Source organism: Vicia villosa, unplaced genomic scaffold, assembly GCF_029867415.1.
Source record: "Vicia villosa cultivar HV-30 ecotype Madison, WI unplaced genomic scaffold, Vvil1.0 ctg.000308F_1_1, whole genome shotgun sequence".
In the NCBI taxonomy this organism is placed as follows: Eukaryota; Viridiplantae; Streptophyta; class Magnoliopsida; order Fabales; family Fabaceae; genus Vicia; species Vicia villosa.
Window position 1 is genome coordinate 227,011 of NW_026705135.1, and position 25,467 is coordinate 252,477.

General features: G+C 32.0%; 3 protein-coding genes across 3 annotated transcripts; 2 read left to right on the top strand and 1 right to left on the bottom strand.

Moving 5' to 3' along the window:
* The first annotated feature begins 3,238 nt into the window (after nt 1-3,238).
* Nucleotides 3,239-5,254, top strand: LOC131626595 (probable RNA-binding protein ARP1). Its single transcript, XM_058897418.1, has 5 exons — nt 3,239-3,787; nt 3,889-3,994; nt 4,458-4,539; nt 4,625-4,793; nt 5,078-5,254. Exons 1-5 carry the CDS (start codon nt 3,430-3,432, stop codon nt 5,119-5,121), a joined length of 759 nt encoding a protein of 252 aa, XP_058753401.1. The 5' UTR covers nt 3,239-3,429; the 3' UTR covers nt 5,122-5,254.
* Nucleotides 5,255-9,661: 4,407 nt separating this feature from the next.
* LOC131626593 (ATPase 10, plasma membrane-type) lies at nt 9,662-16,549 on the top strand. The gene is made up of 21 exons (XM_058897416.1): nt 9,662-9,915; nt 10,002-10,121; nt 10,203-10,301; nt 10,390-10,527; nt 10,622-10,756; nt 10,843-11,022; nt 11,120-11,326; nt 11,513-11,632; nt 11,754-11,873; nt 11,982-12,104; nt 12,327-12,431; nt 13,072-13,216; nt 13,299-13,460; nt 13,635-13,873; nt 14,014-14,046; nt 14,169-14,250; nt 15,135-15,295; nt 15,394-15,567; nt 15,680-15,862; nt 15,961-16,130; nt 16,287-16,549. The coding sequence occupies exons 1-21, from the start codon at nt 9,850-9,852 to the stop codon at nt 16,381-16,383; spliced, it is 2,859 nt and encodes a 952-aa protein (XP_058753399.1). The 5' UTR covers nt 9,662-9,849; the 3' UTR covers nt 16,384-16,549.
* Nucleotides 16,550-16,953: 404 nt separating this feature from the next.
* On the bottom strand, nt 16,954-19,577 carry LOC131626594 (triacylglycerol lipase OBL1). The gene is made up of 4 exons (XM_058897417.1): nt 19,089-19,577; nt 18,710-18,952; nt 17,868-18,595; nt 16,954-17,472 (listed from the first exon to the last, which is right to left on the bottom strand). The coding sequence occupies exons 1-4, from the start codon at nt 19,405-19,407 to the stop codon at nt 17,215-17,217; spliced, it is 1,548 nt and encodes a 515-aa protein (XP_058753400.1). The 5' UTR covers nt 19,408-19,577; the 3' UTR covers nt 16,954-17,214.
* Between the last annotated feature and the right edge of the window lie 5,890 nt (nt 19,578-25,467).

The following is a 25,467-nucleotide window of genomic DNA, read 5'->3' on the forward strand; positions in this document are numbered from 1 at the left end:
GAAGACAGAGGTTATTTTCACACACTAGGTGTTTGATGGATCGAACCAGACTTTTGATGTCAAATGTTAGAACTTAAAACGACTAGATTGGTGAATAATTGAGTGTGGGGAGGGAGAGAGACAGAAATAATGAGAGAGAGTAATTAAGGGTGAAAATGAGCTACTATTCATTAATGAGATACCATAAGATATTAATACAAATACACAAGATGAAATACAATTACCAAAACATAAAAATTAAAAAACTCTCATATGTAACCAGTTACAATATTATGTCAATCCATTACATTCAACTACTGTCTCAGAATCGGTAGAAAATACTAAGGTGTAATTGATTGACAGTTTATCGTATTTCTAGCCAACAGGAGAGAAAAACGGACTGTAAGTCCTATTTGACTAAATATAAAGGGTTGTAACCAATTATACTATTATGTCAATCGGTTACATGAAAATAAATTACTCTTTTTTCTCTTAACGGAATTGATACTATTGTCATCGTAATTAAAATGATTTTTATTTATAAAAATGTATAAAAGCATAATTTTTTTTTTTTGATAATAAGGAGGGCCAAAGGCCCAAAAAAAACAAACTACAAGGGAACACTTCTAGAGCTAGGAACTAGTCTTAAATCTTCTTCCATAGGATGAAGCAACCAAGGGGGAGGGTCACTATAGAAAACAGTCTCACCCTGCATCTTCTTACCCTCCATAGCAAGCAAGTTGGCACATGTATTTGCCTCTCGATATATATGCTTCAGATCCACTTCTTCAAGTTGAGTTATCATCTTGTTAATGCTGGATACTAAATTCCCCACAAGCATATTCCTGTTCTTATTATTCTCCTTGATGTATTTAACAGCCTTAGTAGAATCAGACTCTATCTCCACCTTCAAGAAGCCATAATCAAGCACCAATTTAATACCAATAAAGATGCTCCAAAGTTCAGCCATTAATGGACTACAAGAACCAATGCAGGAAGAAAAACCACCAATCCACTTCCCTTGAACATCTCTGATAATGCCACCACAACCTGAGATATCATTGAAGTTGTGTGCACCATCAATATTAAGTTTCACAAAGCCATGCTTAGGATAACACCAATGGACAAGAGTAAGCTCACGACTTCGCTCCATAATCTTGTCACGACACACTATAGCCTTGTTGTATTGAAACACTTTGTCTGCAATCACGACCGACGCATCAGCTGGCCTATTGAAGGTACAATCATGAACCTCCTTGTTCCTCCAGCTCCAAAATGTATTTACTTATGTTTGGAGAAGCAAATGAAATACAATTGAAGTGTGTTAAGGAAACTCTTGATTCTTTCTGCTTGATGTCGGGACAGGAAATTAGCACTGAGAAATCTAGTATCCTTTTCAGTGATAATGTTCCTCGTGGCACTAGGAATAATATAATTCGTATATCGGGGTTTAGAGAAACACAAAGCTTTGGCAAGTATCTTGGTATTCCCCTAAAAGGAAAAGCCAATAGAAGAAATGATTTTCAATATGTCATTGATCAGGTTGCCAATAAGCTATCAGGTTGGAAAGCTCGCAATTTCTCCTTTGCTGGGCGTGTGACGTTAGCCAAAAGTGTCATCGAAGCTATCCCTACTTATCCCATGATGACGAATATTATCCCGAAAGCTTGTATTAAGGATATTCAGAGAATTCAGCGAGGTTTCATTTGGGGAGATACGAACACGAACAGGAAGTACCATGCGGTGAATTGGGATATTGTTACTAGAGCAAAGTGTGATGGGGGCCTTGGATTGAGAAATCTCAGCACTATGAATACTACGTGTATTATGAAACTCGGGTGCAAAATTTTAAATGGTGAAGAAGATTTGTGGTGTCAAGTTCTTAGAAAGAAATATAATGTGGTCAACAATAGTAGTAGCTTACAAGCAAAGATGTATGATTCTAGCTTGTGGAAGGACATATCCAAAGCATCTGTGGGGTTGCATGATCTGGGGGTCTGGAGAATTGGAAATGGTATGGATATAAATCCCTGGCAGCATAGTTGGATTGAGAGAGGTTTGAACCTGGCTGAATTAAATATCCACATACCTGATGATATGATTGACATTACAGTGGCTGATTTGGTTGATGACAAGGGTGGATGGAACTGGACTCTTCTTAACTGGCTTCCATTGGATTTAAAGCTTAAGATTGCTGCCATTTTACCTCCCTTGAGTGAGAATGGCAGTGATAAATTAATTTTTTCTACCGATGAAGAAGGACATTTTTCGATCAATCAAATGTACAAGTATGCTACGCAAATAGGCGACGAAGAAGAGAGCAAGGTTTGGAATAGAATTTGGAGTCTTAATGTTCCTGAGAGGGTTAGATCTTTTATTTGGATCCTCGAGCATGATCGGTTGCTTACAAACAGTCGCATCAGTTTATCAGGTTTTGGTATGGACGGCTGTTCATTGTGTGGAGCTGCGAATGAATCATCCTTGCATGTGCTGAGAGATTGTAATGTGGTTAAAGGAGTCTGGGACTGCATTATCCCTAATTCTATTAAGTCTAACTTTTTCTTTGCAGGTTGGCATGATTGGATTAAGCTGAATCTTTTCAGTGAGCTTCATGGTTGTCCAGATTGGTGCAATTCCGAAGCATAATTTTAAATGTAATCAAACTTCTAATTTATTTGTTCTCAATTAAATACTTTCCTATATAAATTCAAACAAATCAAATACTCCATCCGTCCTACAATAAGTGACTCATTTAAAATAAAATGATGTCCCAAAATGAATGACTAATTTCAATTTCCAATACATTTTTTCCAATTCTACCATCTAATTAATAAAAGTTTCATCATTTCCAATATATGATAAGGGTACTATAGTAAAAATAATATATTCTCTCTTACTTTTAACCATTTTTTTTAATCTCTGTAAAATGGTGGAGTGAGTCATTCATTATGGGACGGAGAGAGTATAAATTTATTATAATTAAATTTAAAATTAAAATTTAGTAAAAAACAATATGTAATTTGATTCAAAAGTTGAAATTGAATTTTTTTAAGACGGTGGTCAAATAGTATCTTGATCGAAGAAACACATAGAAAACATTTGGTAAGTTACCATTTGCAAACTGGGGGTAATACAGGGGCACTTTTTCTTTGTTTTTTTACAGATAGGCTGGCATGATGACCGGTCATTATTGGGCATCAAATGTATGCGTTCATCACGTTGATGACGGCTCATGCTTAACCACATTTTACCTGTCATTGTTTTCTTCCCATTTTTTTATTTCCTTTTCCAGCCTTTATAAATTTAAATACTAACCATCTCTGTCTCTCTACTATAAGTGACTAACGTGCATCCAAGTACTCTTGTTAGTTACCATCATCATCATTCATCTACACTCCTTCTACTATATTTACACATTCTCACATTCATCCATTTTCATCCATTTTCCTCATGAGCACCAACCACAACAATGGATCCCAGTTTGGGGACACTACGCTCACCAAAGTGTTCGTTGGAGGTCTTGCTTGGGAGACTCCCAAAGACACACTGAGAGAGCATTTTGAAAAGTACGGCGAAATCCTTGAAGCTGTTATCATTTCCGATAAGCTTACCGGCAGATCCAAAGGATACGGATTTGTGACGTTCAAGGAAGCAGAGGCGGCAAACAAGGCTTGCGAGGAACCGACTGTTATGATCAATGGCCGCCGAGCCAACTGTAATATCGCATCTCATGGTGCTCGCCGTCAAAGGTCTAATCCAGCCACTCCTCCTCTCTCTCCTCCACCTCTACCACCGCCTTACACACAAGGTACATTACACATGTATTAATACTGTTTGTACTGTTAGTGAATATAATCGATTGTATATATGATAGGTTTAACACTAAATTAAAATGTATTACTACTATAGGAACGAAGAACCGTGAGAGCCAGCCGGTTCAGTGGTATTATCCGGTGGGAACACCCACACCTGCACCTCCTTCTCCATTCTATCATCACGCCATTCCTTTTTACGGGTATATATATTTTCTTTTTCTTTTTTTCTTTGCCATTGTAAGTAACTACCAACTAATTAAAAAACTGTTAATGAATGAGTTTCATTTTATTTTTTAAAAAACACTTTGTTACCCAAAAAAGTAGGTGACAAAAGGGTATTTTGGAAAAAATTAATATTGATGTTGATATTGTTATTCATGTTTTTATATTAAAGAATATATTGTTGTTAATTCACGCCGCAACGACTCAAATCAGCGGCATAACATTTGTATTGTTCAAAATCATAAAAACCTTAAGTTATAGATAATTTATTAAACTAAAAAATAGGCATTGAGTTGAGACAGATGGGCCAGTATAAATATGATATGTTTATGTATTTTTATTAGAGAGAGACATGGGATGGGGCATCCTTTTCTTTTGGGTGAAAGCGACAGCGCTGAGGATGATTTATTTAATTTAATCTCTTTGGTTTTAACTATTCAGGTATACGCCCACCTACATTGCACCAGATCATATGAATTACAATTACTATAACAACTACAATTACAATTACAATTACAATCAGGTAAGTGATTAAAACTTGTACACAGTTGCAATATATATGATTGCATAATCCAAATGATTTAATGTTGGTGGACGCATGCATGCAGAAGGTGAACTATGGAATGGGTGGGGTGTATGTGTATCCGAGTCGGCAAGGTATTGTGCCAGTGATGCATCCTTTCTACAGAACAGAAACTATGGGTGTCCCTGCACCTCAAATCTTCCATTCACTACCACCTCATTATGCTCCTTCCATCACTCCTCCTCCTACTACAGGTAATAATCCACATTACTGATTATACAAATAACTGTCTCTATTGTCAGGGAATGAGTTATTCTTCTGTCACATGCTGATGATGAGTTATTATAATAAATTTCATTTCATTTAATAATAAGAACAATAAGAAATAGTACTTTTCTAGGCTGTCATATTGAATAATATATTGTTGAAAAAAATGGTACTATACTAACATTTGCAATAGAACATGTCAGATCGTGTTACTTTGAAGATTTGGTTTATATTTTAGACTAAAGAGAAAGTTTGATTTTATGGTTGATAGGTCCAGTTGGCACGGGTGAATGCTTCAAAAGAGTGGTGGTATGAGTGAGAGAATATGGATGGGGGATGGTCGCAAGTGAAAGCACGCAGCTACATTATTATCTCATATCTGTTGTGCATCTGCTTTTGGATTCTTTTATTTTTAATTATTAATCTTAATTAGGGGTGTTTTATTTCATTCATCACATTCTTTCATTCTCTCTCTCTCTAACATCTCACCATGATGAGCTGTCAACCGTTTCATTACAACACTTAATATGCCCATGTGTATCTTCAATTACCCATACCTAGTGGGTTCGCTACCTTTTACTCACTTCAACTCTTCAACCGTAATAAATTTAATCTTTTTTTTTTTATTTTAGTCTTATTATTAATAAATACTAGTAATAATAATAAATATTAATTTTCTACTTTTTTCTTTGTATGGTCTATCAAATTAAAAAATGCATAAATTAGTTTATATAGGGAAAAACTTATTTAAAAAATAATTGTATTTGTCTTTGGACCGATACATTACATAAACAACGCAAATTCAATGCAAAATGTTGCTTTAAAATCAAACAACAATGTTAAATGTGTGATATACTAATTAATTAAGACATTTAATTAGAGTATTGAATATTTGACCAAACTCGATAATATTGAAATTGATCTTTAGTAATACTAATTTAATAAATATTATAAAAAAATGAAAACACAAAGTTTAGCCGATAGGATTTAATAGTACGATCTAGCTCACAAATTCTGTTAACTAATGTTTTAAATAATTTGGCGATTGAATCATAAACATGGTAAAGAACCAGGTTTTAACAATCAACAACTTTTGATATTAATTGGAGAATCACTCACCCGATAAATAAGACTTGTGAATCTTTTGATTTCTATTTCCTACGTCTTTCAAGATAATTAGAATCTTCATACAAAATTCTTATATTCAAATTAGGTGTAATGAATTTCATTCAAAAGCATTACACTTCTAGATATTGGTGTGTTAGGAAAGGAACAAAGGATGAAAGGTCCATTAAAAGGCAGTCATATATATATATATATATATATATATATATATATATATATATATATATATATATATATATATATATATATATATATATATATATATATATATATATATATATATATATATATATATATATATATATATATATATATATATATATATATATATATATATATATATATATATATATATATGGCATATCATATGAGAATGCTATATTTATATGAGAATGTGAGAATGAATCTGAACCATTGGATTTTAAAATAAATGGTGGATATTATGAGTGAATCTTTTTTTTCTCTCTCATACTTCATTTATTTCAAAATGCAGGAGAGAGAAAAAAAAGATTCACTCATAATCTCCATCATTTATTTTAAAATCCAATGGTTCAGATTCATTCTCACATTCTCATATAAATATGGCATTCTCATATGATATGCCCTATATATATATATATATATATATATATATATATATATATATATATATATATATATATATATATATATATATATATATATATATATATATATATATATATATATATATATATATATATATATATATATATAATCAAATGATACAATGTGTCAAACTTAATAATATGACACATTCGGCAATTCTTTATCACATATTTGTAATATAAAATTCACCGTTGGATTGAAAACTAACATTATATATATATATATATATATATATATATATATATATATATATATATATATATATATATATATATATATATATATATATATATATATATATATATATATAAATTTTAATATCAATCGAAAATCATTTGATATTCAACGAGATAAATAAAATAAAATATTAGCTTGTTTAAACCAATTGCGTAGTAAAATTTTTAAGGGTTACATAATTTTCTAACCTATGGAAACACTATCAGAATTATTTATCTAAGTATCCTTTAAAAGATTTAAAACCTATAACAATTATCTAAAGTTGCGTTTGGATGAAGTATTTTAATGAGGTAACGTAACGTTATAAGGGAATCTAAAATGATTTCCATAAAATTTATTGTTTGGATACAAAAATGAATAATTGTTAAAATGATGGAAATTTATGGAGTATTTTATCCAAGTTAAATTTAGTCATTTTGAAATGACATCTAAAACCAAAGAATTTGAAATTCCTTTCATACTCCATAGAATGTATTTGGTACTATTATTTCTTCAAATTTTGTAAATTGATCCTCATATTTTTCAAATTCACAAAATTGACCCCAACAAATTGCAAATCAGTCATTAATAATTTTTAAATTTTACAATTTGGTCCTTCGAATTTGTAAAAATTGCAAATTGATCCCTACTTTTCAATTTTTTAATTTGGTCCAAAAATTTAAATTTTATAAAAAAATGACCCCAAAAAACTAACAATGAATTATCTTATTACTCCATCCAAACAAAATAATTTAAAAATCAATGGATTTCAATGGAATCATTTGAATTACTTTGAATTTTAAATTTCTTTTAAAGTGTGTGTTTTGATGAAGCATTTCAATGAAGTAATGTAATATTTTGAGGGAATTTAAAATGACTTGCACAAAATTTATTGTTTGGATACAAAAATGAAGAATTGTTAAAATGATGGAAATTTATGGATTATACTTAAGTTAAATTTAATCATTTTGAAATGACAACAAAAACTAAAGAATTTGAAATTTCTCTCATACTCTATAGAATGTATTTGTTACTATTATTTCTTCAAATTTTGTAAATTAGTCCTCATATTTTTCAAAATTATAAAATTGACCCCTCAAATTTTCAAAAAATTGCAAATTAGTCCTTAATAATTTTTAAAATTTACAATTTGGTCCTTCAAATTTTTAAAAATTGAAAATTGGTCCCTATTTTTTAATTTTTTTAATTTGGTCCAAAAAATTTAAATTATATAAAAATTACATCAAAGATCTAACAATGAAATATCTTAATACTCCATTCAAACAAAATAATTTAAAAATGAATGGATTTCAATTAAATTATTTGAATTGCTTTGAATTTTAAATTTCTTTTAAATTTTCAATTACCCTATCCAAACACACTCTACTCTAAGAGTTTTCAAAAATAGAAAGAAAAGAAAAATATTGAGTAGGAGGATTAGAAGTTCATTTTAAAATAACGATGGAAAAAAAGGTTACTTATATGCAAGGAGAGTTGTGTAGTAATGTATTGAAGACAATTTCTTACATGATTGTTGTAACATAGTGCCGTCCGAAACAAATCACAATTATGAGAAATATTGAATTTTTTTAACAAATACAAGAAATTCTATTATAACTTTTTAATTCTAAGAGTTTTATTTAAAGTTGGTTTTTATTTATTTTTCATTTTCATGTAATAGGATTCTCATATAATAGAATCTTTTATTTCCATAAAATTAAGAGGCAACAACTTGTCACGTCTATTTATTTAAGTTTTTTATTTTATATTTCAAATTTTTAAATAAAATATATTTTATAAATATTTTTGGGGACTTAAATTATTTATCAAACACAAATATATGAATAAAATTTTTAGTAATAATGTTCCTTAAAATAATGTTTCTAGGATTATAATTTTAATGCTTAAAATAAACACACCCTTATATATATATATATATATATATATATATATATATATATATATATATATATATATATATATATATATATATATATATATATATATATATATATATATATATATATATATATATATATATATATATATATATGGCATATATATATATATATATATATATATATATATATATGGCATATATATATATATGGCATATCATATGAGAATGTTTTTTTTATATCAGAATGTGAGAATGAATCTAAACCATTGGATTTTAAAATATATGGTGGAGATTATGTGTGAATTTTTTTTCTCTCTCCTCCATCATTAAAATAAAAGATTGAAGAGAGATATATATTAGTTTATTAATTGAAACAAGTTGTTGATATTTATAAAATCAACAATTTAAAAAAAAAAACTTTATATTTTCTTAAAAAGTATCTAATTCAAACTTTTTATTTTGTTAATAAAAAAATATTGTAAAAAACATTTACATAAAATGAAAAAACTCTACACAAAATGAAAAATATATACAAAATTTCTTTTTTCCTAATTAAGTTAATTATATTTATTGAGCAGCTATGAAAAACAAATATTTTGAGTGTTGTGCTAATAATAATGGTTAGTTGATGCCTTGATGGGGTGTCAATATTTATTGTTGATGATTGTTTGGTGACTACTTTGACTTTGAGGGAAGATTGGGAAAGACGGCGAAGCATTTGAAGCACTTGGGTAGATTACGGTTTTAGCTACTTAAAGAAATGTAAATGGATCATTTTTTGTATAATTTTGAAAATAATAATAAGTATCATACAAAATTAAGAATAAAATGTGATTTCCATTATGTAGATAGCAACAAGAATAAAAAAGATAGAAGGTTAGATTGAAGAGGAAACAAGTTTTGAAAGTTAGTTGGAACCCAACCAACGGTCTTTCTTTGCACCCAAACTTGAGACAACCATTGCATTTGAAATTGGAATTGGATTGGATGTTACAACCACCATCCACACCACAACCACTCACTTTGTTTCTAGTCTAGTGAGTGAAATCAGTAACTAACTAACTAACATTGTTCATGTTGTTCATCTTTATCAATCTCCCACTCTCACCTTCTTATTTATAATCATTACACTTACTCAACTCAACTCCAAACCAAGGTCAGTGAGCTATAATAACATGTCTGAGGAACTTGATAAACCTTTGCTCGATCCTCAGAGTTTCATTCCAGACGACATTGATTTGGTAACTTCTCCATCCCTCTCTTTAACTTCTTATTGCATTTTCAACTTCAATCTGCATTATTAACATTTTATCATCGTCGTCTTCAGGAGCGCATACCACTTGAACAAGTATTTGAACTCTTGAAAACATCTCCAACAGGACTTTCGTCCGACGATGCTGAAGCACGACTTCAAATATTTGGCCCTAACAAACTTGAAGAAAGGAAAGTAAGACAAGTTCTCCCTAGCTACTACCATTAAGCTGCATTTAACTCGACTAAAACTAATTCAACTGTTATGTTGATGCAGGAGAATAAAATCTTGAAATTTCTTAGTTTCATGTGGAATCCTCTTTCATGGGTTATGGAAGCAGCAGCTTTGATGGCAATTGCCCTTGCCAATGGCGGAGTCAGTACAATACTTAATCTCCAACAACATTTATTTCATTTTAATTTTGTTCTTCTTCCTAAATTATTCGAGACGTCTGTCTTTTCAGGGGGAGGGTCCTGATTGGCAAGACTTTGTGGGGATTATATGCTTACTGGTAATAAACTCAACAATTAGTTTTATAGAAGAAAATAATGCCGGTACTGCTGCATCCGCGCTAATGGCTCGCTTAGCTCCTAGAACAAGGGTCACCACCTTCTTACCTACATTCTTTCCCAAGTTGACTAAGGTTCCTTCATTGCATATATAAATAACATGAATGACTGAATCTAATTGTTCAGGTTCTAAGAGATGGTCAGTGGCAAGAAGATGATGCGGCTATTTTAGTACCTGGTGATATAATCAGCATAAAGCTAGGAGATATCATTCCAGCCGATGCTCGCTTGCTCCAAGGAGACCCTCTCAAAATTGACCAGGCAACTCTTCATTTGTTAAGCTAAAATAAAGAAATATTGTGTTTCAAGTTTTTTCCTTATTGATGTTCTGGTTTTGTTTCTTGCAGTCAGCCCTTACTGGAGAGTCCTTACCTGTCACAAAAAAAACTGGCGACGAGGTCTTTTCAGGTTCAACGTGTAAACACGGGGAGATTGAAGCCGTAGTGATAGCAACAGGGGTTCATTCCTTTTTTGGAAAAGCAGCACACTTGGTCGATAGTACTGAAGTCGTCGGACATTTTCAGAAGGTAACTCTGGAAAACGTTCAACATCCTTTAGCATAAACTCATTGATAAGAAGAATAACCAAGCAAGTATGTTTACAAAGGGTTTACTTTTTTTGTAGGTTCTTACCTCTATTGGTAACTTCTGCATTTGCTCAATAGCTATAGGGATGATCTTTGAAATAATTATAATGTACCCTGTGGAGCACCGATCATACAGGAAAGGAATCAACAACCTTCTTGTTCTCCTGATTGGAGGAATTCCCATAGCTATGCCAACAGTGTTATCTGTAACACTTGCCATTGGATCTCATCGCCTTTCTCAACAGGTGTGCAACTTTTTATCTGTTAGCTTAAAGCAGTATAATCAGTATCAAACTCCCTCCCTTATACTAGTTATGTTTGGCACTTGGGGAATAGCTACCACATAGGGCGTAGGGGCACCTACAGCATTACAGCAAATGTTGCACATCTGACAGTGCTTTTTCTTTATTGTTATTGACTTCATTCTTAAGGGAGCTATCACAAAAAGAATGACAGCAATTGAAGAAATGGCAGGCATGGATGTCTTATGCAGTGACAAAACGGGTACTCTTACACTGAATCGCCTGTCTGTTGATCGAAATCTTATAGAGGTGGGTAGTTGAAAACTACATATGAAAATACACTATCCATATGGTTAATGAAACAGGACTTTCTGAGAGGTGTTGTCTTTACTTAAGAGTTTCACACCTGAAGAATTTACTTGTAAAACAGGTCTTCAACAGCAACATGGACAAAGATATGATTGTTCTATTAGCAGCTAGGGCAGCTAGATTGGAAAATCAGGATGCCATTGATGCTGCCATCGTTAATATGCTAGCTGATCCCAAGGAGGTATGCTGTAAAGAAACATGTGCTACAATAGTTTTCCCAAAACTCCTTTACAATATAGAAGCAATGGCATACTAATGAAAGAAAAAAAAATCCCACTTTTCTATGCAGGCCCGTGCAAACATTACTGAAGTTCATTTTCTACCATTCAATCCTGTAGACAAGCGTACCGCTATAACATACATTGATTCTGATGGTAGATTTTACAGGACCAGCAAAGGAGCACCAGAACAGGTATCATAATTCATGAAAGATGTTGAATACACATAGAATGCTTTTTATTGCCCAGATTTTTTCTCATTTTACTTCAAATCTAAAGCAACATTTATCTCATAGGAGCCTTTTTCAAAAGAGAAAAATTCTGCACAATAAAGAAATTTAAAATTTTTAATCCGATATAACATTTTTTTTGTATCAGAACTTCACACTTTCCTTTATATTGTTCCTGAATATCAGATTCTAAATATGTGCCGAGAGAAAGACATGATTGCCGGAAAAGTGCATGCAATCATAGACAAATTTGCTGAAAGGGGATTGCGGTCTCTTGCAGTTGCTTTTCAGGTATAGCAGCCTATTATCCCGCTGAAAAGATAATATATCGAAGAAAAAGATCTCAATTCATTTGTTAACTGATGCAAGTTTTCCAAACTAGAAAATGCTGTCATAACTTGAGTAATTTTAGAATGTTTGGATGGAGGATTTTGGAGGGAACAAAAAAGGAATGGCTTATTTTTCTTTTCTAAATTGAGGAAGCTATAAAATGTTTCTAAAAATAAACTAAGTGTAGTTGAAATGTTATATGACTATCTGTCATGTTATTCTTTCATACCAAAAGAGTCAGTCATCCAAAACCCTCAATTCAAACATATCATTAGACAGAAACCCATTCATTTCATGTGCTTTTCACCCTTCATGGAACATTCGAAAAAGTCTATGATTATGTGGTATAGTGTTTGATTTGATCCTTGTTTATTTTGACCACTTCAAACTTATAGAACAAGGTAAATAAACATGTTTATTGTTACCACTTCAAACTTTTAGAAAATGGTAAATGAACATGTTTAATGTGACCATTTCAAACTTTGCTTGAAGGAACAGTTTAAATAATGTGTTTTAATTTATTAGCTTCAGGGACCGGTGGTTTATGACATAAAACATTGATTATTAATTTGTCTTACCAGATAAGTTATAACTTTTTCAGGAAGTACCTGAAAAATCGAAGGATAGCCCTGGAAGTCCTTGGACTTTTTGTGGTTTATTGCCTTTGTTTGATCCACCAAGACATGATAGTGCTGAGACCATCCGAAGAGCACTTAACCTTGGAGTTTGTGTTAAGATGATTACAGGTAATAATGAAATTCCAATGATATGACAAAACACTACTGAAATGTTGGAAGCCTTGATGAGCCAGTTTACATGTCAATGCAGGGGATCAGTTGGCTATTGCCAAGGAGACGGGGAGAAGACTTGGCATGGGCACAAATATGTACCCTTCTTCATCTTTGTTGGGTCGCAACAAAGATCAGAATGAAGCTCTCCCAGTAGACGAACTGATTGAAAAGGCAGATGGCTTTGCTGGTGTATTCCCTGGTACTTTAAATCGATATTTCAGAATCTTATGCAGTTGATCTTTGTCTGTTCCACCTTTTGGCTTCCAATAACCTATAAATATGATCTTGCGGATGTGGTTACCTATCATATTTAGAAATGCTTCTATTTCACCAAATCTGTTCAATGATTAGTTTTATCAATGAATACTTTCAGAACACAAATATGAAATAGTTAAAATTTTACAAGAAAAACAACATGTTGTTGGAATGACTGGGGATGGAGTAAATGATGCCCCAGCATTAAAGAAAGCGGACATTGGAATAGCCGTGTCAGATTCTACAGATGCTGCAAGAAGTGCTGCTGATATAGTCTTAACTGAACCTGGCTTAAGTGTTATTATTAGTGCTGTGTTAACCAGCCGAGCTATATTTCAAAGGATGAAAAATTATACAGTTGAGTATGCGAATTTCTCTTCTCTTTTATATATATTATCATAGAAGATATATATCTTCCTACTTTTTATATATTATACAGCATCATCATGCTTTTTATTATTTATTTGAAGTAAATTTTATAATTGTCATGATTGCAGATATATGCAGTCTCCATCACCATTAGGATAGTGGTAAGATAAGCTCCAATATCCTATTTCAATGTTATTTTTCATGCTTTGTTTTACATAATCTTGGACTTGATTATAAGTCCCTTTGTTCATACATATAACTTACAAACTATGCCCTCTTGCAGCTTGGATTTGTGCTCCTAGCGGTGATTTGGGAGTATGATTTTCCACCCTTCATGGTCCTGATCATTGCAATCCTAAATGATGGTAATGCATCACAAATAAATTTTCCCATCCCTGAAAAATTTTTGTGTGACTTGATGAAAATATAAAAGTGAAGGTTATATGCATTTTTAAGTTATGCTGAAAATCAAAACACACTATTTTTCCCTTGGTTTTTATAACATCTCCACTATATCGTAGGCTCGTAATAGTCATTTTTGCCAAAGATGTATAAATCTCCCTATAAATTGAATATAAAATCTCAGGTTTTATAACCCAAGATGTCTGACCTCGTGGAATAAATTTTACTGAGATATAAAAATCTAACTTCAGAAAGGGAGCTTTGGTTCTACAGTAGGAGTTGTTACTACTACATGTGACCTGAAGGTCATAAATCAAGTAGTGAAATCATTTTTTTCGCAAATGAAAGGTAAGACTGACTACAATTGATAAGAAATTATTTGATCCTTTATTGGACCCTGCAACGATGAGATCTTTCTAGGACCAGGTTGTTCGATGAAAAATTCTAGTTTCACAATAGTTTATAGGTACAAAATCTTAGATGTCGCTACCCAAGAAGGTTGACCAGGTTGTTAAGGAGGCAACTTCCCCATATCGTGAGTCTTGGCTACTGAATCTCAGTTGATGCGGAAAACTGACATGAGGATTCCATTATGCTGTGACCAAGAACATAAAACTCCTGACTGTTATGAACGGTTTTCCTTATTTTTAAAATTACTTATGCCAACTTTTCTTCAGGAAATAAACATTTAACAGAATTTTTTAACAGAAACGGTTTTGATCCCTACATATAAGTAGCGAAGGAATATCAGAACTGTTTACAGACTAGAAGATATAACAAATCATGGATATAACAATTTTTAGGCAATACATTAGTGATATACTGATATGTAACCATTTTTAATTAGGTACTATCATGACCATAGCTAAAGACAGAGTAAGGCCATCCCCAACACCCGACAGTTGGAAGCTTCCTGAGATATTTGCAACAGGAGTAGTGATTGGCACTTACCTTGCTTTGATTACTGTTTTGTTCTACTGGGCAGTAGTTGAGACCACTTTCTTTGAGGTACAAAATTATAAGTTTCTCCATTTCTTTTCAACCCTCAAATGAAAAATTGATTTAATTCAACCAGCATGTTTAAGCTAAATAATGCGTTGTTGCAGACCCACTTCCATGTAACCTCCTTATCCAGTGACAGTGAGAAAGTTTCTTCAGCTGTATATCTGCAAGTTAGCATCATTAGCCAGGCTCTAATTTTTGTTACTCGTAGTCGTGGTTGGTCATTTCTAGAGAGACCTGGAGCTTTACTGATGTGCGCCTTTGTGATAGCTCAACTGGTAAAGTTTTTTAATATTTGCAGTTCATGCAAAGTCCTTTAACGAATCTGATTAAGAAATTTAGAATTTTTAGTCATTGAATAATGGGTTAGTTTTTATGCATTATGGTCAGGTGGCCACCTTAATTGCAGTATATGCTACTATCAGTTTTGCTCAAATTCGAGGGATTGGATGGGGATGGGCTGGTGTTATATGGCTATACAGTTTAATCTTTTATGTACCATTGGACATCATTAAGTTCACAGTGCGCTATGCCTTGAGTGGAGAAGCCTGGAATCTCTTATTTGACAGAAAGGTTAGTAAAGAATTCTTCCATTTTGACCTTACAATTTTGTCCTAATATGACAAGACTTCGCTAATTGTTAATGTTTACTGATTAGTGTATTTCGACAGACTGCTTTTACATCTAAGAAAGACTATGGGACGGAAGATAGGGCAGCAAAGTGGGTTCTTTCGCAGGGAAGTCTGCAAGGACTGAATCAGACAACCTCGGGCTTGGAAGTCCGTGGAAGGCGGTCTTCTATGATAGCTGAACAGGCCAGAAGACGTGCGGAAATAGCCAGGTACGTCTAATTTTGGCTTGTCACGTTCATTTCTATCATCTTAACTGTTTTGCTTGATCGCCCCCACCTAAACAAACTTGTGTTATTGATTAAAATTAAAAGAGGTATTACTATAGGAAGCATTTTTCTAATCTAAACTCAAAAATTCATTTGCAGGCTGGGGGAGTTGCACACCCTCAGAGGACATGTAGAATCTGTTTTGAGACTCAAAAATTTAGACCTGAAGGCGATCCAATCAGCTCATACAGTTTGATGTCACCTGCAAAAACCCTTCATGGACCTATTTAAATGAAATTATTATTGAAATAATTGGTAGTTATGTTCATTTTTATATGATGCCAAAAGATAGAGACTTCGCCATACAGAGCTGTTGAATTAGCTTTTGTACCATTGCTAGTAGTAAACTTTATTCTTTTTCACACCGTTTCACGTTCGTTGGACACCAATATTTTCATTTTGGCAAATGGCAAGAGGATTACTGATATAGATTCAGAACCAGAAATCCATTTTGTTGAGAGAATTGTGTTATGGAATAATAAAACCACTCTGAGACTGAGAGGGCACAATATTTTTTCTTGGGGAAATAAATATGTAAGGGCGGAGGAGGACAGTTGAATTGTCACTCTGTATTTATAATTTGATACTTTAATAATATCACATTGTCACTTAGAAAAACCCGGATGACAATTCAAAATCTGATACTTCAATCAAATGCATTTGTTACCAGTTCTATTTAAATTACATTTTAGAATTTAGATGTTGATTGTTTACCATGATAGTTTTCCTCATAACAATTACTTTCTTTGTTAACATGAAAATACACTGTTATACTTATATCATGATTGCTTTTAACAAAATCTTGTCATGGATACATTTCTTTCAAGTATTTACCTGGTGGTAATTATAATTTATAACATACTCATTATCACCGACATAAGAAAACGCATAACAGGGATAACAATATCTTGCAAAAGAAAAGAACCACAGTCTTAAGCGTTCATGTATGCATTTTAGACACCTGACAAATCCGAGCAACTTCTGGATACAGATAACAAGGCAGCCACATAGTTCTTAAGAGGCCTTCTTAGATAGAAGACATATGAGGGGAGCTTTTCTTTCCAAGTCTGATAGAATTGACATAATCTGTGGTACAATGAGCCGAAAAACCAGGAAGTACCAGTCCTATTATCCTTACCAGCATGCGAAACCACCCTTCCTTATACTCTGCTCCTTCAACGTAACCCATTGTCAAGCATCGAATTAACTCCCACAGAGCATTCAAATATTGTGATAATATGAACCTCATTCCGAAGAAATTTCTATTTGGCGCCTCCTTCACATCCTTTGATGATGATAAAATATCAAAACAATAAAAGTAAATATATTGAAGAATGAGTTAATGAATCTGATAATGCGACATAACAAATATTAATTTCTTCAGAACAGAAAATTATTTATTTATCCAATAAAATGTTTAGTATCAAATGAATGTGTGTGCAAATACAACAGATAATTTGTTTCAGTAAGATAATTTCTACTTGAGTTTATTAAATATACACTAATAGTGTGAGCATATACTACATAAATATCATCTTGTTATCCAAGTTTTTAAAAAGAATATATGATGTGATAAATTGATGAGTAACATATGAGGCATTTCAAAGTGAGGAATAGCAAATGGCGGAATCAACAAATAAAATTCTTCTCAAAATATAAAAGAAAGATAAAAATACTTACTTTTTCAACGTAGTGGCTGTTGTAGTAAAGACACTCTCCGAAATGTTTGTACAGGAAGGTTTTGTCATCATAAGGCAACCTGGGGACAATATCATTGCAGTAAACCACCCTGAAGTACTTTGGAACAGGGTGATTCAAATGAGGTTCCATGAATCTCCCAAGCTGCCTATTCCCAATCCTAGGTTGGCCAAATGTGTATACACCAAGCAGCCTTTCCATAATCTCCATCTCTTTATGCACCACAAGCACTGTTGGAAACAATATGGCCAAGGCTCCCCCCAAGCTATGCCCGGTAACAATGAATTTTGCATCCTTATGCTCCTCTAATAAGCTTCTGAGTTTACTTCTCACAATGTCATATGCAGTTTTTTTCTGTTGAGTCTCATACGTGAAAGATGGATCCTCATCAGAATCAATGCCTGAGAACAGTGATTCAGAGTTGCTTTTTGAAGAGTAATTAGCTCCAGAGTTCATTAATTTTGGATCTTTCCGTTGGAGATTAGAGTAGAAGGTGGAGGGTTCATCTCTATTTCCCAGACCAAGGGCTTCTAGGAATCCAATGTGGATTTTTCCCACATTTGGAAATTCATACCAGGAATAATCAAAATCAGTACACCAATCATCCGCATCAAAAGGTTCAGTACCCCTAAAGCTGATTAATATCAAATTAGCATCTTTGGCTTTGTCACATAGAATGAAAACTTGAGTGGACATCTGTTTCTGGAAATCTATCAAATGATGAAGGCAACAAGTAAGAAAAGGCATAATAACAAAAGTTGAATTCAACAATTTTGACAGTAGATAAATCAATAATGCAATGGTTTATAAAACTTAAGTGTTACCATTCCAGCAGTCATAGAAATCGACAAAGTGCATGTTCCATCGGGTGGTGACGATATTTTGGATGAGTTTAGGGTTCTCATATGCTAACTTGGAAGACATAATGCAGAGGTCCATTAAAGCGCGGTTGCCTAATTGCGGCTTGAATTCTCCCTCTCTGACAAATTTGAGATCAAGCCTGGCATCTAAATGACCAATTGTACTTATAAAATTTTGTGAGCCCCTCTGAGGTATGACCATTTTGCCTGTTCCAAAATGGAATTAATGAAATGAATTATCATAGAAACAAAAATGCAAATAGTTGCAATGCATGGTTAGTTGAATGTGAAGTCAAATCCCTATTGACCATATGAATGGAATGGAATGGAATGCATTGCATACCATGTGTTAAGTTGTGAAGCAGACCAAAGAAGTAACCGTTGAGGGAGAGGAGATTGAGGAAAAACTCAAGAAAACGGCCGGTCCAGTCCATAGGCTTGGCAAGGAAAGAGATGAATTTGCGAACAAAAATGGAAACGAAGATGACCCATCTGTGATCAGGAATGGGAGAGGGAGTTGGAGCCACGAATGAAGGTAAAGATGTGAGTTGAGAATAGTCGAGAAAGCGGTTAAAGTCACCGCCGGAGAGAGCATTGGTGAGTAGGTTCATAAAACCACCGTTTTCAGGGCGGAGAATGAGATAGCGCGGTTGGGAGTCCATGCAATGATGAAGAACAAGTGTCTACGCTACGTTGCGTGAGTTATGATGGACTGGAAGACAAGAGAAGAATAGCATTATTGATTGATTGATTGATTCAGGTAACAAAAAGGCGTTATTTCCTAGATTACAATAGAAGAATACAAAGGTGACGCGTTCTTACTTAGCTTCCATCACACTCTCTATACTACACGCCTGCATTTGCTTTTCCTTTTCCTTTTCAAACACTCACAACCAAATTCCACTTTTCTTTTATTTTTTTTTATTTATTTACACCATTTTCCACAACTAAATTTATCACGGACTTTACTCTCTTATTTTATTTTATTTTTTATCTTTAGTCTTTTTTAAAAAAAAAAAATTTTGTCCTTTTATTTAAATATTTTTAGATTTTTTTAAAAAAAATTTGTATAATTGACATTTGAATTTATCACGTCATACAATTTTATTATGTCATCTAAAAATTATTTAATATTATTATTTATTATATTTAAATTCTAAAATTTTATTTATATTATTATTATCTATTATTTATAAGAAATTTGAAACTGATCAATATAGTGATATATTTGTAAAAGATCTACCTAGGACTACACAGGTGGCAGCTCGTAGCAGGCGCCTACCTAAGAGTTTGTCGCCTAAACATGACTTTCCCCTATCTATGGCTCGCCCAAGGAGGGAACATGGATAATGACATGTATGTTATTCATAACCGCGTGTATAAGCAGTCATTGCCACAGTTCTTGAGAAGTAGGCAATCAACAAGTCTCGCGATCAAGGAGAGACAGTTGTTGCTTCTAAAGAGCCCCTGAATTCAGACCCATAAGCCTCTATAAATACTTCAACCCTAGGGTTAAGAAGGCCAATCTGATACACAAACAAAAAATACCCCAAAAAAGAGAGTCTCTCACCCTCGTAAGTTTTCTCTCACCTCATAAAATCCTTAAAACATATGCTAATCCATATCAACATGGGTTGCTACGCATCTGTACTTTTTTAACAAGTGCAATGGCGTCCATCGTGGAGCACTGATAAAATTGACATGGGTGTCCTACAGCACCCCTAAAATCCTTAAACGTGCAAAGCGTCTCCGACAGCTCCCATGGATGCTTAAGGCACGCTCAATGCTGAGAGGAATTGATTGTTGTAGTCGGACATGCAAAGGGTCTCCTACAGCACCCCTAAAATCCTTAAGCACGCTCGACGCTAAGGGGATTTGTTTGCTTTAGTCGGACATGCAGACGGCACCCTTGAAATCTTTAGCTCAGGCATCAACTGTGTTGGTTGTACCCCGGATCGTTGTTACGTGCATTCACACTCTGGCGCCCTGTATAGGGTACAAGATAGAAATCAAAGTGGGAAGAATATAATAATAGTATATATACATGATTTTCATTTACTATTATTTCAGTAATTGCAACTAAGTAATAAATTTACAAATACATTGATTAAATATCACGGTCGGTCGAAAGTGTGTATCGATCACTCGCTCTCGGATGTGTTATCTGGGCGGATTGACCGACGACTAATTTGGAGTATTGGGTCTTCAACTTGGTGGAAGATTGATCGTAATTTTTGTTGAAATCATAAGAATCCGAATTTAGTTCCCATAGACGTCGCCACTATTTTATTACAGAACAAGAAATGGAGAGAATTATTGAAACTACGGTAGAGCAAAACTTTCTAAGTGATTTGGTTACGCATCACTGTGGATCGGAGGTTGCAATTGTGGTGCCTCTTGAATCGTAAACGTTAATCTTGAATCGACGTTGCTAATTGGTGTGGATCTTAAACTGACGATGCTAATCTCTAGTACAACGGATCAAGGGGTATCTGCATGGTTAACACTCCAATGCCCAAGTCAGTTTAGGATTCAATATAATGCAAAGAGAGTATATATTAGAGATTTTTACCTAAAAAACCCTTTGTGAATTTATTTATACTTTGGGCTCAATGGAGCAGGAAAATAAGTGTGCCTTATCTTATTAGGTATTTGGCCGGTACAAAACAGTTTGAAAATATTGCTATATAGTAACTTGTTGTATTGTTGTTTTACCCAGAAAGTTGACAAACATAGGATTTGAAGAACGATTGTCAAACAAATGTGCACTTTTATAATAAGTACAGATTAGTTCTGTTGTATCTTTCACGGCATTTACTAGCTCAACAAATGGCACGTCAAGTGGCGTCATAAGTGCCTTAATCATGTTATGAATTTGGGCCACTTGAGCAGCAAATACAATTGACTCACTAAATTCATGCATTCCAATTGGTTTATTGTTAGCAATGCCAGGTGTAATTCTTGTAGTTGGTCGTTGATAGGTATTGCTTATGATACTTTTTATTTCGGACTAGTCCAATCTTCAGAATTGGCCTAATCCACCCCTATTTGCAAATTTGGCCCAATAAGCATTGACCCATACATTTGGGCAAGAAGAGACTGCACTTCCCTCTTGCCCAACATCCGAGCACGCGTGAACGATGACTCCTTCGCAATAAAGGATCATCTGCTCAGGATTGTCTTTAATTTCAACTTCAACTTGCTCAGGATTATGAACAAGGGTTTTAAATAACTTGTGAGCATGTTGAATCTCCTTAAGATTCTGAAATTTCTTTCTAGCTCAAGATCTCCTCTATATTTTAGATAGACCAACAAGTGTTTGCGGTACTCCCACATACCAGTTGTGTCACCATACAACAAAAAAAGCTAAAATGCTCAAATGTAAAATTTACAAAATTTAATAAAAAAAAATCAAAATGTCAACGTCAAAAACAAATTGAAACATAAGTGAAATAAAAGTAACATAAAAGTTGAAAAAGGAAAATACCTTATACTTGGTAAAGTACTCCACATTAGACATTTTGATGTCAAAGAGCATAACAAAGTAGAAAATAATACAAACATTGTCGTCATGTGTTAAATAATTTCTTATCAACAAATAAACGATTATAAGCGAGATTTACATTTGCAGGAAATATTAAATGAGTAAGGAGTATGAATTTGTAGTGAGGATCTATTAAGTAAAGGGATTTAGGGCTCGAACGAAGAAAAAAAGGATTTTGAAATTATTTTTTTTTTTGAGAAAAAAAAGGATTTAGAATTCGACGATGTTCTTAAATTACTTTTTTTTTTTAAATCTCAATTTTTTTATATTTAATTAATAAATAATTTATAATTTTAATTATAAATAAAATATAATGATATAAATATAAAATAAGGTAACATGACACATCTTAAAAGCTATCCTCAAATTATAATGGGGATGTAAAGTCTGAAAATTTGAAATAAGATGACTAAATAATTGTCTTCTAAAATGATAAGATCAAAAAATTAAAAAATTTAAAATAAAATGACCAAAAGGACATTTAAATTTAAAATATCAAACATTTTGAACAACCCATCGTCATTCAAATGTTCTCCCATTTACTTGTGAGATCATCAATGTTTATTTTTTTACTTGTGGTAGTGGACGGTGACTTCTACTACTAGTACTAGTACATTTTGTTTATTTTTTTTTCTTTGGCGTTAATAGTACATTTTATTTTATTAGTACAAAATAGAAACTTGGCATATCAGCATCATTATTAATTATGCATATATATGTCATCATTCCTAATCTAAATACCGACACTTTCGAAATTATTTGACCCCTCACTATCATTCATTACAAATTAGTTGACTAAAAAAGCCATTAAAAACGGATGCCGTTGCCATTGCTTTACTTAATTATACACTAGTATTCTTTTTCTCTGTAACCCCACTCTTCTAAATGATTTATTTTAAAAGATATTATCAACTAAGTACTAACGGCACCAGTACTTTTTTATTTTAATAAATTGTCAATTTGTTTAAATAAAATTTTTAAACATTTTTACTTTACATTTGAATTATTTTTTTAATCATCCAAATACTCTCCGCAATCATTTTCATTCTTCTAAATATCACACGATTAAAATCGAGCAATTGGACTTGAGTGATAAACGAACTTCTTCTGCTAAAGAACAACTTATAAGCTCATATGAGAATTTATTATTTATCAAACATTTTAATTAACTTATCAACTATCAATCATAATTATAAACTATTAACTACCGTATATATTAATCGCTCTATTAACTACCTTATATATCAATCGCTATTTTTACTGAACAAACTATAGAAAATATACGACGTTGATTTTCAACTACCTTATAAGCTCGAGTGATTTTAAAATATAAAATATAAAAATAAAATAAAAGTTATAAAATTTGAATTTATACGATGTTGATTTTATTTTTATAATTATTTTTGAAAATATTTTGCTCACTTGAGGATATAAATTATCAATTAAAATCATTAGATGAAAATAAAATATAAGGCTAAGATTTAGAGCAAATCTTTAAGCCTACTCTTAAAAACAATATAATTCATCTCATATATAATCGAGTTGACTCGTGAAACTAACGAGTCAAACTATGTATAGTTCAAGTTCAGCTCCTTTAGTTAACGAACTTAATATTTAGCTCATATTGAGTTCATTTGCCTCATAAACCTAATTTAACGATTTAATTGTCGAACCGAATTCCGAACTATTTTCGTATTGGTTACGAACGCTATATTCATCTATATGTTATTGTCTATTTATCTATATTTTTATACTATAATTTTACAATATATTTTTTAATTTTCATTCAAAAATTTTGAGATTAAATGAAATATTTTAAAATGTATAAATACAAGTTACGTAAAATTTTAAAGTGGAAGGATGGTGTCTAAGTACAAAATATGTAAGATATTATTATTCATAAAATATTTACAAATATAAATATATTATATTTATTTTGTTTTAAATATATTATCGAAACTCAAATGCACAATTTACTTAAAGATTTTTTTTGTCGCTACATCAAAATCTTAAAATTTAAATAAATAATTTTATAAAAATATAAAGATGAATCAAAATTTTTGTTAAAATAATTAATAAGAAAATTTATGTATTATTAGATTGAACATGAATATCAAACTTTAAATTCTAAACTTTATAATTATCTGTGATTTTCTAGTAATTATTATTCCTTTATAATATAATTTTTTTTAAGGAATATGTGTAAATGCATGTTTAAAATGTGTAACTTTAAAAAAAAAAATGTAAAAGAAAAATGGTTTTCAATGATGTGATTCTTCCACTAGTGCAAAATGAACAATATAATTTTAAAATTTACACCCAATATTTAAAAAATGGGTGTAAATAAGAAACGTGGTGGCAATTTTGTAAATAAAATGTTATTTTAAGTATAATCAGGTGACCATTTACCCCCTTTTTTTTAAAAACGGGTTTAAATTAAAAATATTATTATAATCAAATTTCAATTACTCCCATTAAACTAAAAACGGGAGTAAATTTATATAAATTAAAAAAATATTTAATTTTATAACTCATTATTTAATCTGTGTGACATATTTGATGAAGAAAGTGTTATGACTTAGTTAAAATATAATTTTTATGTGTATGATTTTATAGTACTAGAAATATTATGACTCAACATAATTTTGTATACTTTTTGGTTAATATTAAAAATATTTTGACTTAGTTAAAATATGATTTTTATGTGTATGATTTTACAGTATTTGCAATATTATGACTGAAAATGAAATATAACTAAATGGTGTATATGAAATAGGGTGTAAATAGATATAATTGTTCATTCATAAATGGTGTATTTACACCCGATTTTTACTAAAATAGGGGGTAATTAAGAACATATTTACACCCGATTTTTATTAAAATAGGGTGTAATTAAAACGTAATTAAGCTCAATTACACCCGATTTTTATTAAAACAGGGTGTAATTAAAACGTAATTAAGCCAATTTACACCCGATTTTTATTAAAACAGGGTGTAATTAAAACGTAATTACGCCCAATTACACCCGATTTTTATTAAAACAGGGTGTAATTAAAAACGTAATTACGCCCAATTACACCCGATTTTTGTTAAAAATAACGGGTGTAAATTTGTTAGACATTTCTCACCCTGTGGATATACACCCGATTTTTATTAAAAATAATGGGTGTAAATTTAA